Source organism: Nyctibius grandis, chromosome 4 (genome assembly GCF_013368605.1).
Source record: "Nyctibius grandis isolate bNycGra1 chromosome 4, bNycGra1.pri, whole genome shotgun sequence".
In the NCBI taxonomy this organism is placed as follows: Eukaryota; Metazoa; Chordata; class Aves; order Nyctibiiformes; family Nyctibiidae; genus Nyctibius; species Nyctibius grandis.
In genome coordinates, this window is record NC_090661.1 from 37,934,141 (window position 1) to 37,949,897 (window position 15,757).

At 38.7% G+C, this 15,757-nt stretch overlaps 1 protein-coding gene across 2 annotated transcripts in view; it reads left to right on the top strand.

The window, feature by feature from the left end:
* Window positions 1-15,757, top strand: part of MEIS2 (Meis homeobox 2) — a 185,127-nt gene that overhangs the window by 118,997 nt on the left and 50,373 nt on the right. For both annotated transcript variants that reach the window (XM_068398345.1, XM_068398346.1), the window contains one exon: window positions 2,332-2,408. In XM_068398345.1, the coding sequence (XP_068254446.1) occupies window positions 2,332-2,408 (77 nt within the window). The remainder of the gene's footprint in view (window positions 1-2,331; window positions 2,409-15,757) is intronic.

Here is a 15,757-nt window from a genome sequence, read left to right on the forward strand (position 1 = left end):
AAATGTCTTAATAGCTCCAGGACGGCTATCACACTGAGTAGGCTCGCTGCTTTCCATCACGCTCTGTGCTGTTGAATGCAATTTGCTTTATGTGTGGTTATATTTCGACTGAAGTTTTTAAAACATACTATTCCTTGCAGTACAATAAGTATTTAACTGGATGGAACTGTTTCCATTTGGAGAGGGTTTTTTTTTCATAACACCAGCTCCTTGCAGTTCGGGATTAAACACAATTAAAGTGAGGGGTTGTTTTACATGAATTGCATACTGGACAGCATTTCTGTGGCTGCTTTCCAACGACAGGATTTTCTACAGTCTCATTTTACCCGTTTTGGGGGGCCCACATTCAAGATAAAGAACCTGCCCCCCGAACCAAAAGGGGAACACTCAGCAGTGATTGTCTCGAAGCCTGGAAATGGAAGACAGGATTTCTTTTCTTTCAACCTGTGTTTTCAGTCAATTAAAATTTGTACTCCAGGCTTTTCGGTTGGAAGCCACCCCTGTGCCTGTGATGAGCAATCCTTCTTGTTTGTGCAGTCATTCATTATCTCCATTACCAAGAGGAGAATAGAGGACAATTACATTGTTTGGACGAATCAGAGTGTTAGGAGGAGTATTTATCATGGTGGCAGAGTGCAGCACCTGACAGTGCACGATTGATGGCCGGGAATGAGTGTGAGTGGCCAAGGCAGCCTCATATGATGCAAATTACTGACTGTGGATTCCAATTTATCCTGTTCATTTTTCTTGCCTTTGCTGAAGACTATTAGTGGTTTTTGAAGCAGTGAAGGGGTCATTACTAATGTGGGCTAGAAGCAGGAGGGGGAAGGAGGGGAAAAGCCTTCTGTAATTACACAGCCTTCAAGAAAAGGCTGCGGGCCCAGCCAAAAAAGTGTCAACACTTAGCAATCTGAAAAATTTATTTTCATTTTATCCTTAACCCATATTAACTCAACATTATCATCTTTCTTTGTTAATATTTGCAGAATATTAAAAGCTTGACTTCTATATTAATACGGATCTCTTTAACCCTTTTTGCTGTGAAGTGATGTTGCTTTGCTAAATGTCGGTTCGTCAATGGCATTAAACAATGCCTGCTTTTAAAAGCGTAGATAATGGAAAATTAAATATTCAGCCTTCTTAAAAATCTAATTCCAGATCACTGATTATTTGTGTCTTTTACAGAATGTTAGATAAGGCATTGGAAACATATGAGAAAAAATTTATTGAAGCAGAGGTATGAGAGGTTTCTGTGTTAAAATGTGATGACAGGAGAAAATCAGATTGATTTGGGGTGTTTAGGTGTTGTGATCTGTAAGCAGCATCAAAAAACCTTTAAAGTTTCATTTTGCTGTATAATGAATGATGTGCATTTAAAACGTATGCATATTTAATTTAATGCCTATTCAAACCCTACTTAGGCAGCTCTCTGGGGGTTATACGTGAATTAATGATCTCCAAAAGCCTTTTCTGCCTATCACAATCGAGCATATTGATTATGTGCATAGTAGGTGTACAAGCTTTCCCAAAAAAGCTCTTTGTGAAGGAAAGGGAGAGGAAAACAGGCAGGCAGGAAATAAGTTTAATTCTGTTTATTTTTTCATCTGAAAGTTAAACTGGAAGCCATGAACTATGATTTTCCCCCCCTTAGTCATAGGTAAGCACCAAGTAATCCACTCCTTGCCCCATAAAATCTTCAACACATATATTGGCAATAAACGGTAGAGTAATTGAATTGGTTGTCATGACTCCTAAGAACCAGTCCTGAACATATTGTTCCTACAAGTTTAAAATCTATATATTCAGTATCTTCTGTTCAGCTAAATATGTACTGGCACAACTCTGTCCTTGATTGCAGAGGAAGATAAAAGTGCTAAAGAACAAGGGCAATTTTTTTTCCCAGGTATAATTTTTCTGGTTTCTGTGTAAAAACACCATAGACAAATTTGAACCACATAGTGGTTCTCTGAGTTTTCTACCTCACTCTTTTTAAAATCTGACATGTGAGTTCAAGACATAAGAAATCTTTAGTGACACATTTACATATAAGGGATACTGTTTAATGACGTAACTTTTTTACATACACCTCTTGTTTGTGTGTGCCAGCTTCAAAATTAATTGCAGAAGGATCTAGGTAGCTAGAATCACTCAGTCAGATAAGATTTTGTTCAGCATTCACTGTGAGCTTTTTTTTTTTTTTAAATTCTCCTAGCTTTAAGACAGGAAATAATAGCAAACCTTACGGATACAAACACACAAAAGATGGTATCATTCTGCTAGTGCATCTTTCTTAACTTCTGATTTATCTTTTAAAACATTTCTTTTTATTAGCATCCATATCCTTCAGAGGAGCAGAAGAAACAGTTAGCCCAAGACACAGGACTTACAATTCTACAAGTAAACAACTGGTAAGTGACCCTACAATCAATATCTTTACTCCCAGGGCTAAAATGCAATTTCTAAATAATTGTTTTCTTTTTCATTTCTGAACCAAATGCAATTGACAAGGAAAATTCCTGTGTTTGTTCTTTTTAGGTATGAAAGTAGCACTTAGGGAATGGTAAAGCTAACCTACGTAAATTGTTTTTCAAGATCATTCTCTTTCCACTTGCAAAGTGTCCAGCCGAGCCTTGGATTCTGTTCAGGTCTTTCCCATTGAAAACACCTGAAAAGCCTCATAGTTTTGCACAGTCTTAGTATGTAGGTTATCAGTGCAGTAATGGTTGGCTTTGTTTAGGTTTTGAGTGGTGATTTAGATACCAGCAGTTTAATATCTCTTAATAGAAATTTATTCACTTTGATACTTTGCATGGTGGGGAGACTTCCCCATTTTCCACTTTTTGATATGGTAGATTATTGTTATGGTGGTGTGTGAACCATCCATCCTTTGTACATGGCTTAGCACAGAACTGAAGAAAAGCGGGGGGAGCGGATTAAATAAAATGATCACAGTGGCCAAGAAATGATATAGGAATTACTTATCAAAATACTGGCCCAGGTTTTATCAGGAGCTTAATTTTGTTCAGTACATTCTCGGGGTGATGTTCAGATTAATTGAACTGACAGTTCTCTTTCAAAAATCAGGGAAAGTATTTGCACGGATTTCAGGCCTTATACAAACTTAATTACATGGAACTCCATTTTATCATTCTAATTCCATGTAGCAGAGGTTGTATTTACAAATGAGAAGTCTCTGCCTTTATTCACAGCTTTCCTTAATATATTTATCAAAGCAGGTTCATTTACAAAGTGCTCTATCTGTGGGATACAGGCAGGCAGACATTAACAAAGCTTTTAGGTTTATCAGGCTCGCTGCCTGATGAGCTACCCGAGGGTCAATTGATTTTGTGGTTCTGTGATTCATTTTTTTCTCATTTTTCTAGGATCACAATGAGAGACATGCTTGGAGAATTAGCCAGTTTGTCTGCCTTATCTGTCAGGCAATTTTTTTTTTTCCCAGGGAAGTCAAGCTACTTAAATTGGACACAGGAACTGCCGTTATCTGACTTTAATGCACCCTATAGTGTGGATAGCATTTCAATTACACCAGTAACCAAAGCTTAGCTGCAGCCCTTTTCATGCCTAGTGCTGTACAGAAAGTGATGTGCCTACCTACAGAAGCAGAAAATTGAGTTGCCTTGCTTCTGTCAGGGTGATTAATGCAGAAATAAACTGCTAACCTGAAAAGAAAGGCAGAAAGGAAGGATATACAATACAGAGACTTGAATTCACTTTAATTCTCTTCTGAAGATTGGAACCAAGTACATTTAAAGATACCCTTTGGACTGCAAATGTGGAGTCTAGGCTTTAATCTCAGGAGGAGGGGAGAGGTGTGTTTTTGTTTTGACTTGTGCTGTATTTTATAAACATACATATGCAAATCTTCATTACTGCAAGCGCAAATAATGTAGGTACCCACAGGTATTGCAAATATTCATTGCTAGTTTCACAACGTACACTTTGTTACCAATAATTTTCCGGGTAAATAGTTAATATGTTGTTTTTCTTGGTATAACATAGTAAATTACAGAGCAACTATTTTTTACTTCCTGAAAATGATCCATTTAAAATCCATTTTAAATAATATAAATACGCTAATGATGTATCTGTATTGCATTGGGTGCAGATGTGTATGTTCAGTCACGGTAGTAAGAAGGCAGGGTAGCTGGAAAGCTGGAACTACTGCTGTATAGATTTCATCATTTCAGTTTATGTCTTCATTGTAAAAAATGCCCACTTTTCTCCTCCCTATTCCTTTGATTTTGAAAGCCTGTCCTATCACCTATGTGTTTGATGTAGACATCAGACATAAAAGATGTGGAACTTCTTTAACATCTCCTGAGATATTGCCAGGCAAAAGAGTGGTCTCTTCTCAATAGCAGATAACTTTATATATTAGGCAATTCCTAGTAAGGGGTAATAAACACATCTGAGTGAGTGAAGCTGCTTCTGTTACCTTATAGCCCTGCCTTAAAACAATTACAAGCTATTTCTTGATGATGAGAAATTTTTGGTCTTGGCCTCTTGTTTTATTATTATTAGCTCTAACCTAACTATTACTGATGTCCATCGTTAAAGCTTTTTGCTCACCAGTTTAGCATTGTGTCTTCCCAAAATTTCAGGCAACATGTCATCACATGGTGTAAAAAATAAACACAAGATTGCAACCACAACATTAAAAAAAGTATCACGGTTTTTCAAGTGCAGTGCTTATGAATAATAGGTACCCAGACTGCTTTGATATCTTTTTCCTCAGTGTATTAGCGAATACTCTATAGCATTGAGCTCAATGGGATGACACACAAATAACTAAGGAAATACCATCCATTGTGGTCGTCATAGTGAATTGTAAAGGTAATAATAATGACACACAAAAAGCTATGGGTTACTCTAGGCAGAATTTCTACTAGCATCCAGCACTGACTTAGCTCTACTTCCCATGAATGACGGTGACCCCAGCGCTCTACCTTCCTTCTCCCAGTGTCTCAAGGGCATAGAGATCTCTCTGGGACTTTGAAACCTTATCTTCGTTAACCATAGTTTAGGATTTTGTACCGAGGAGATGTTACTCAGTAGGAATTCAGTGAATATCACATCTGTAGCCTTGTTATTTTATACTCTTCTAGAAAATGGAGGCTTAAAGGGTTCAAAGCCTCCTATATTACATTTTGAATAGCCCAGCACCTTTGTTCTAAAAATAAATACACGACTTAAAAATAAATAATTAAGTGGGTTCAAACCAGAGGCTTACATTGTTTTTGAGGATATTCACATATGATCAGCTGTTGAAGAGTTGTAGTTCAGCTGCGCTGAGCTAAGATTTAGTGACAGGGGCTCCCAGGGATCAGACTCAAAGGGAGAACCTTAGTGTTTTTCTTAGTGAAGAAGAAACGGGTATGGAGACATCAGACTAGATGACATGGAGAGATAACACACAGTACCAAAAGCCTTGAATGCTTTCCAGCAGCGTGGAAGACTGGTATGGCCAATCTTTAGGCCAACATTCGATGAAGAACATTAAGAACAACTGTAAGTTCATTCTTACTTGGCAAAGCATGTCAGTTTATGCTTATCTTTAACCTGTGATTATTGAAGATAATAAAATTTATGTGTGTACTTAAAATTAAGCAAGAGCTTTATTGTTTTGTTGAATGGAATCCATAGTACGCTGAGGAGAAAGTGGCCTGGCCTGCCATGGCCAAGAGAGGCTGTTTTTATATAAGGCTGCATGACAAGGTAAAAAACAGGGAAAACTTTTTGAAGAAGATTTCCTTATCCTCACTTCCGACTCCTCATCCTCCCACCTTCCTAAATTATCCTTTTTACATCTCAGTTGATGGAAAGACAAAGAAACCACTGTAACTGAGTAGAGCTGCAGAGCGTAGCAAAAATTGCAAGGGGCAAGACTGATAAAGCAAGTCTGGTCCAGCTTGAATATATGAGGTGAAATAAGCAGAAGAAAGCTAAAAATGTACATTGACAATGAAAGACAAAGAGTATTATAAGCATCATTTCTGCAGTCTGTTAAAGCATTTGCAGCAGACAAAAGATACAAGAAGAATTGGCAAGTAGAATTAATAGAAGAGAAAGGATAAAATAGCAAAATTATTAAATTTGTTTTTTCATAATTATTTTAAACAGTGAAGCACATGCTCTAGTATTCTGAGAGTTAGGCACTTGTACACATCTTTCTCATTGTTTTGAATGAAGCTCAAGCATATGATTGAAAGTCTTTCCTAAATAAGGTATTTTTCTGAAATCAGGCTGAAGACAGGAATGGAGAGCTCCTTGAACAGGAATCACATTTCCAGACATAGGTTCAGGTTCAGCCATGTGTATGTGTGATGCTATATTTGAAAATAGTGTATGCATGTATCGCAGAGGGAGTACTTAATGTGCTTGAAGTTGGCAACATGCTTGAGCACCCTGTTAGATTGTGGTGAGAGAGAGAAGGTAAAAGCTGTAAAGGAGAAAGAAAATACTTGTGAAAGGTTTAGGCATTTTTCCAGACTGCTGGTACACTGTAGTGTGCTTACTATTAATGTTGTAACTTGTTATGTACACCCTTCAGAGCAGAATTCTGCTTACATATCTGATATGTCTTTGAAATTCAGACTTTGCCATTTCCAGGTCTAGGTAACATTTAAAAAAGAATAACTGTTTTTAATGAGAAGGGATAGAATTATTTTTATTTATTTTTATGAGGGAAGGGAGATGGGGGATAGAAGGATAGTTTGACAGCAGGTAAGAAGCCCTACACTCTAGGTTTCTAGGGAACTAAAACCTAAGCTTTGGGGAAAAAAGCTTGATTTAAAAAATAACTCATTACTAACTGATTCACTGTTTTTAAGAAATACAGTGAGAATATGTTTGGTTTTAGTAAATGAACATCTTGAAGGAGTAACCATTTTGGAGACAGAAAATATTAACTTATGGAGGTCTCGCTGTACGGATTAAATGCAATACTTTGACTATTGCCATGGTCCTATAGAAAATAATGAGAAAATGAGAAAAACATTAGAAGTACGCATTAGAAAGTTTAAGCTGATTCTAAAGTTAACCTTATTTGAAATTGAAGAAGCTCAGCTATATTTTTTACCTCTCTCTTTCCTTGTATTTCTGTAAAGTCAATATCTGCAGAACCTTTTAGACATTATACAGTTTCAGCTTTTAATTTTTTTTTAATTTTCATTTGTTTATAGGCTTTGTATCATTATTCACTCAGTCTAGATATATGACAAACCTCAAATAAAGAAGGTGCTCATGACTATCTTGGTCTTACACTGCCATTTGGACAGTGTTCAAGTTTAGCTGCATATTAAAACCTTAGGAGGATTATCCAAATGATATCTGTAGATCAGTAGTTTTCAACCTGTAGTCTGCCATCTGGGAATCTCTGGATTATTCCTGAGCAGTTCGTAAAAATTGACTAAAATCCCAGCCTACTTCAGTTGCTTAAATTCACTACACATCTTCAATGGAAATGTTTTATGACTTTGAAAATCAGAAAGGTTACAAACCCTTTTTTAGAGATTTACTCATCACTTGCTTAGGATATTATTGATCTCTTCTGAAAAGCAACGGATAACTATGAAGGTTTTGCTTATGTTAAGCAGCAGATGGTTTCTTCTGGATAGCTCCTGACTGGAAAACATTAAAATGCTTTTTCAGAATATTTTCACTGAATTTTCCCTAAAATTCCTTGAGATTTTCATTTTATATGGAAATATTGTTCAGTACATGGAAACCAGGCCTTGGAAAGGGCCTTGCACCAAGCAAATCCACAGAAGATAACTAAAAAAGCAAGCCTCATGTCAGTAGATTAAAGTGTGCTCGGTAGAAAATGATGAAAATGTGCTACAGAAAATTAAGAGTCCATAAACTGAAAAGTTAAAAAATTATTCATCTGTGATGGAGATTTCCAAAGCAATGTTAGTCCTCATGTTTACTATGTAAATGGGGAAAGGATCAGCCCCATGTGTTTGATGAGGAAGCCCCAACAGTAGTTAGATCAGTCACCAAGACCCAGAATTAAATCTTGAGACAGGGTGGAGGCCTGTTGATTTTGGAGGAATAGTGCAAGAGCCAAACCCAAACCCCAGACTCCAGCCCTTGGGCACATTCTTAATGAGATGCTATTTTTTTGTAGACTTTCAGTTGCAGCAACTATTTTGTTTTTAATTACGTGTCTGGTAATGCTATATAAACGCTGCAGGGTTTAGCTTATGAAAGGTTCATGAACTGAACCATGTGGTTTGGTTTGCAGCAATTGGCAACAAAATTCCACCTGAAGTTATATGTAGGTGTCACTCTTTGATGAAAGATAAGCTTCTAAGGAGAATATCACCCCTTCTTACGTGGAGGGGTAATGTGTTCTCCCCACTTTCATCAAGCCTAAGGAACCCTTCCCTTGCTGGGGAAGTTAAGAGGACCTGTAACTTGCATGAGAAATCTCAACTGCGGTTGCAACATCAGACGATATTTGCAGTAGATACCGTATGAGTATAGCAGATAGCAGAAACCATACAGGTAACAGATACTGTACAGGTATTGCAAAGAGTGCTATAATAAAGTGAGAAGTGATCTGAGAGCCTCTGCACTTTCTCTTATATCTCAGCTTTGGTATTGTCTCTGTAAGAAAATATTTATGACAAAAATCCAGAAAGGATAGGTTTATTCTCACTGGCAAAGAAAAAAAAAATGGTAAGTGCCTCTGAGATGAACCTACTAGTTTCAGCGAGGGCCCCTGCCTCAGGGAGTCAACAGAGACCTCTGTGGGGTGAGAGGTTGGAGGGACTCATTGAAAAAAGAAGAGGCTATAAACTCAGGAGGAAAAGAAAGCTAAGGTCCTGGATTTAGCCTTGATCTATCTCTGTTGCTCATAGAAAAGTTGACTACTGACCTAATTGTGGTTTCTAGGGGTACTAAAATTTTCTATATATTTTTAAACAATGCAAAAGATGAACAAATACTTGTTAAAATCAGTAGTACAAGACCTTGGAAACACGTTGCAAATCTAGGAAATCAAGAGTAAACTGGGAAATGAGTAAAATATTTCTGCCTGAAACAGTAGTAAACATATGGAATAATTGGCCAGCGAGGCAAGTAATCTAAATGAGTTTAAGAGGCAGCTGGACGTTTTTATCTCAGGAGAGAAAGGACTGAAGGATATAGTGATAAACCGGGGAGGTGAGGATGAAATATACTGAAAGAAAAGGCTTGACGAACCAAAAAGCCTTTCTCTAGTCAGCAATTTCTTATATTTATAAATGTAATATGAATAGCTGCTGTGTGAATATGCTATTTCTTCATAGTGTCACCATGTCTAAAGAAGAAACATTTTGTTTCGGAAGATGGATTTTACTGATGCAGCCTCCACTGCCAGTAATAAATCTGCTGGATCCACCCACTAAACACAAGCTCAACTGCCCCCACTCTCTCCAAAAAGTGAATTATTTACACTGTACTTCATTGTTTCAACTTTCAAATTACTTCATGTAGTAGTACCTTGCAATCCTTTTCTTAGCAAATCTGTGGCTGGTGAAAGTGTGATGCGGAGCTACAGATTTCCAGTCCAGCTAGCCTTCAGGGAAAATGTCTTTTATTACTGTTCTGTCTCCCAACCACAACATTTTGGACAAGCCATGGTGGAAACATCATCGATATAGATATTAACAAATAAAGTCAAATTCATTCCAAGTAGTGTCTCTAGATAGTTCCATACCTAGCTAGATCTGATATATCTCATAGTTTTCCTCCCTGTCATCACTGTCACACCACCATTTCTTGCAGAAAACAAAAAAACAAAAGAGAGAAAGAGAAGGATAAAATATAGAAAAATGGAAACAGCATTCAATTTTCAATGCTAACCTTTGTATCCAGGCTTAAAGTTCAATTTCAATGGAAGTCCTGTATGTGGTTACCTAACTACCCAACTGCTCCACAAATCAGACATTTGGATGTGTAATTGGCAAGGTTTATGGCTGTAATTAATTGTGGTTTTAACTGATTGCAGATGCAAAATTGCACCTCTAGGAAAGGAGGCCAGGTTGAGGCCCTTTCAAAAATCATGTTCTTCAGGTTGAACCAGAAAGATTGTACAGTAAGTTGAATGAATTTCAAAAAGACTTGATTTTCCACTTACTTGCAGTTTTGCTTTTGCTGGTGAAACCTCACTGGCTTTAGCACAGTTTTCCTGATTAGCACTGGTTCAAGTTTTAAAAAAAAGGTCTCTCTGTGTCTGGAATTAGGGGTGTGGGAGGAAGCTGGATGTATCAGTGCTGAGTGTGCAGCTGCACCAGTTGTGTTTGGAAAGAGAGGCATCGTTGCCAGCTTGCTCTGTTTGGAAGTGTTGGGACCCATTGGTGAAATGCCCATTCTGACGCTAAAATTGCGATTTTGATAGTACCGTAGCCATCGTGCCTCTGTCCCCCACTGTGTCAGATGAGCATTTCTGGAAAGAGTAACCCTTTCTCAAAGCAATGCTGTTTCCAGAAATTTGTTCCAACACTGTGCAAATAACAACCAGGGTCTTTTAAAAATAAACAAAGCAGGGAGGAAAGGGGAAAGGAAAGGACTGCCAGGTCCGAGTAGAGATTTAATAGAAACCCCCTAAGTTCAACTGTATTAGCTCCTTTGTGTCTCATAATTTTACTGTGTGAAGGAAGTCTGAAATAAGGATCTCCACTATATTATCACAGAGTACATATGTCTTTGAAGTGTTGTCATATCTGATTCATATTCCTGATTGCATTTAATGAAGAACAATAAAGCAATGTACCAATTCTGTGTAATTCAAACAAACTCGCACAAAAAATAGGCAGGTAGCCATATCCATTGGGGAGGGGGAGAAATGTGGTCAGCCCCAGAATGTACACTACAGCTCCAATTCAGAAATCACCAATTATTTAATTGTACCATTCCAATATACAATGAAGGTTTCCATTCCTCTTGATAATTGGGATTTTCATTATCCTTCTCCCACTCATCAGGAGAGAGGATAATAAATCCCGCTGTCTACAAATCACGCACTAGGCACAGGTCCTTCTTTCTGCACTTCAGTGTAGAAGTATTTGCAATAGAGACCATATTTGCTCAGTTCTCTTCTGCTTGTCAGGTTTTTCCTTTATGTGAAAACAAACCTACAGAAATTATTCTGTAATCAGGAAACATCATTATCACAGTATATTTTCCATTAGAACCCATGTGTTGGAAACATCTTCTCCCTTCCCCCCCATTAATTTTCTTTTCTGCACTTAATCTAATCTAAAAGGTCCCCTTTCTCTTGCACTAGCACTGCAGGCAATGACTCAGCAGAGACTTGTTCCCCAGTGACAGCAACAAGTCTCACTGGGCTTGCTTGAGAAGACGTTTGCCAAGCCTTTGCTGCTCACCCAAAAGACTTGGGGTAGAAAAGAAAGTGACTGAAAGTTGCTAATATTTTACTATTTATATTTGAAGGTTCGTTTGTGTTAGCTGAGACGGTGCCAAGTTGCAGGGTAGAGAAAGGAGGGAGAACTCCAGAATACAGCCACAAGCCCTCGTTGCTGCCTCACTGTTCTTGGGGAGTTTTTCTTGGAGACTTCCGAGGAAGAGCTAGTTGAGGCAGCGCCTAGAAGACAGGGAGTTTGTTTCTGATTATGAATCTGATTGTGATCGTATGAATCTATTCAGGTCCCTAACACACAATAAAGGTGAATTTTCTTCCTGTCACATCTTTCTTTTTACACCTGAGGCATCTCCTCTATGGTGATTTTTTCTTCATAGTCCATGATACTGGCCTGCTCAGCTCTCTCAGCCCAAACAGGTGCCCTGTGAACTCCAGAACAGTTTCCTCATCTATGCCCCCTCCTCTGGACCCAGCCTGAAACTCAGTGAAGGGAGGGAATTTAGGGATATAACACTGGGTCTGGAGCTTTCACTGAAGAATTTCCAAAAGGTTAAGCTTTTTTACTTCTCCCAGTGTGATGTACTCTAATAGCTCTCCTTGGCTTATCCTTGATATTCAAAACATGTAAGAATTAGTCACTGCTCTGAGAGTTAATTTCTCTCTGATTCAGTTCTCCCCTCTGCAGGAGAAAGGGTCTAGTAACACTTACCTGACACCTCACACTGTAGTGAAATCATATTGTTAATGTAAATAGTTCACAGTTCATAAATGAAAATGTAAGTTTTAGAGATTTATTTTAATTATATTTTCTGCAGGTTCACACGGTTTGGAGAGCTTTGGAAATAGAAAAATGTCAGAATGAGAGAGTTTGCATGACAGGAGGGGATTTCCTAGTCACAGTTCCAGTTCGCTTGCAGGAGATCTCATAGATTACCAGTGAAGAGAGAAATATATCTTCTTTTCAGTGTGAACAATTCCAGATTTCCTCCTTTGCAAAAAAAAAAAAAAAATACAGCAAACTATCAGCCGAGAAAATAGAGAAAGCACGGCTTTAAAATTTCTGTTTCAGAACATTTTTGCTGCACTTGCTTCAAGTTCCATTTCCTGTTTTATTGTTACTGTAGTAGAAAACATATTCCCTTCTTTGTCTGTGACTCATAATTATTGTTGCTGACTGTTCATTCAGTTGAGACTTGCTGCTGTGCCCCAGCCCTTGTCCGAGGCTTGCTTTGTTCTAGTATTTGGTTGGGAACACGAACAGGTTTTATTCCTCTTTTTATACCTTGCAAGGTAAACAAGGGAGAGATATAACATTTTCCATGTGTTTCCAGACATATCTTATCTTTTATATTAGTCACCTCTAAGCTGATGTTTCAGTCTATTTAAAGTTGACTTCTTGTGTTGTGAACTTCCTTGAAAAACATTGATAAGCAAAGAAATTTTAACAGCAATTAGTAAGGGAGTGGTGGTGCCATGTGTTAACATTAGCCTTTTACCTCAAGAAAGCAGAATGCAAATATGGCGAAAGTTCTCAGGTAAAGAAATAAATACATTGGCAAATCAGCGTGGTGGCTTCAGCACAGTACTCGTGAGAGGAAGTGGCCTGTAGTTCAGAAAGAGCATCATTCAAAGGTGCTTGCCAAAAGATGCAGTTTCTCTCTCAAGTCAGTGAAGGAAGGTGTGTTGCTGAAGAGCAACATCAACCACAATGACATTTTCCAGCTTTTCACCATCCTGAAATCCCATGAGGACCCGGACCTATCGAGAGCAGCCCTGCAGAGAAGGACTGTGGGGTACTGGTGGATGAAAAGCTGGGCATGAGCCAGCAATGTGCGCTTGCAGCCCAGAAAGCCAACTGTATCCTGGGCTGCATCAAAAGCAGAGTGGCCAGCAGGTCGAGGGAGGTGATTCTGCCCCTCTACTCCACTCTCGTGAGACCCCACCTGGAGTACTGTGTCCAGCTCTGGAGTCCTCAGTGCAGGAAAGACATGGATCTGTTGGAGCAGGTCCAGAGGAGGGCCACAAAGAAGATCAGGGGGCTGGAGCACCTCCCGTATGAGGACAGGCTGAGAGAGTTGGGTTTGTTTAGCCTAGAGAAGAGAAGGCTCTGAGGACACCTTAGAGCAGTCTTCCAGTACCGAAATGGGGCCTACAGGAAAGATGGGGAGACACTCTTTATCAGGGAGTGTAGTGATAGGACAAAGGGTGACAGTTTTAAACTGAAAGAGGGTAGATTTAGATTAGATATTAGGAAGAAATTCTTTACTGTGAGGGTGGTGAGACACTGGAACAGGTTGCCCAGAGAAGTTGTGGATGCCCCCTCCCTGGCAGTGTTCCAGGCCAGATTGGATGGGGCTTTGAGCAACCTGGTCTAGTGGAAGGTAACACTGCCCAAGGCAAGGGGCTTGGACTAGACGATCCTTAAGGTCTTTTCCAACCCAAACCATTCTATGATTCTGTGATTCAATAGGTGGGATTTGAGCTGTGAAAGGTGAAGGACCAAACCCTGCCACAGTTCCACCTTCCCCTCTTAATATGTACTAGCAATTTGACCATGCAGGGTCAATTATTTCACAATACTGTTTTGGCTTTGCCTAGGAGTTTGTAAGTAATGGAAATACACAGTTAGGGATAGAGTGCAGAAATCTCTTCTTACTGAGTAGTTTATTCAGTCAGGGTTAGGTTTTGTTCCTTTTCATGAATTCGTGAATTACTCAGTAAGTGTTTCATGTAAATAAGTCTAAGCCTGGGACTGCTTGCAAAATCAGTTCCCTGTAAGCATGATTTTTCACATTTTCCATTTTTCCATTGGTCACCTAAGTCACATGGCATGATTTCTGATAGTTGTCTCCATGAAAGTAGCTGTACCAGAGTTTTACTAACAAAAGGAAGGATGTTATCAAGTTTTTATTTTCTCATGGACAGCACGGCAACAACTTACGGAATTAGGAAGAGGCAAGTTGGCAAAACCAGGGAGAATTTTAGGTTTTTTTTTTTCCCAGTTCTTTTGCATCAGGTCTTTCCCTGAAATATCACTGTTAGAAAGCATAATAGAAAAATATGATATGGGCTAAGATAATAAGATTTTTAAAAGTCCATCTTATCTGGAGAACAGTAACTCTGTATGCATATGGGTCTATATTAAGGAACAGCAGAACAATCAGAAATCAGTGGAATACCTAGATCTAGTACATGGGTCTGTGGAAGAACAAGAGAGGGAACCCAGTCCTGTGCTCAAGGAGCAAGTCAGAAAGCTGATGGAGAGACATCCTTGCGTCGATTTTGTGATTATCCCAGAACCTTGCCAGGGCAAAGCAGCTCTTAATTCTAGCTGAGCTCTCTGTGCAGCATGAGCATTAAGCATCACAGTCATATTCTTACCTGTCCCTTGTGGAGCTCAGCGCTCTAACTGCAAAGCCTCTGTGACTGTGGATTCGACAGTGCCTTTTATCTTTTATCGCATTCGACAGTTTTCTATTATTTCTGACACATGCTCAGTGTTATTTTCACAAACACTGAGTATGTTATGGGGATATTTGTTCATTCCTCGCCTGGAAGGCTGCAATTAGAGACTCCTTAAGCCTCCACTCAGGCTGTGGGGGGAAAGGACAGTAGAGGAAATTTGAACTTCTTGCTTATTTCTAAAGCAGTGAATTATTTGTACTTGCCTTCATATATTTTCGGCATAACAAGCAAACCAGCAATGGAATAAAGTAGGGAGCTAAAAGAATATGGGTTTATGCCAGCTCTGATCCAACAATGGCAAAGTCCTAACATGAGTACTTCTAGCATAGCTGCTGCCTAGTCTGCCTCTTCTGCTACTGCTGGAGCATGGCACTTGGTGTAAAGGTAGAAATCTGCCAGCACAAATGGTCAAGGTAAAGCAGGAAGCCATTAGTAACAATTCTGCCCACTCGCTCCATCCCAAAAACCACTGGTTTATTGCTAAGTGGATGGGCTTGGAATGAATTTATCCATATTCATGCAAGAAAAACTAATTTGAGCAAATGCTCATGAGAAAAATGAATGAGCCAGTGTTCAAAATAATAAACTGATCAGACTTACCTTCCTCCAAGAAACGCAAACCACTCCTTCATCCTCCGTTAGGAGGACAAAAAAAATATACTTATTACAGAAGGAGTAGTTAAGGGGGTATGGGTTTGATTAAAACTTTATATTTTATAAAGTTGTGTTAGTGTAGTATTTTACAATGTTGTAAGAGCATGTGCTTTAATTAAAATTCATTTAAAATGTGAGTAAGTGGCACAATTTTTAAAAAGGTTGAAAAACTTGATGGAAAATGCTAACTTTCGGAACCAGGAAAACCATTTTCCGTTAACTAAAGTATTAGATTTGTATTGTTTTCTA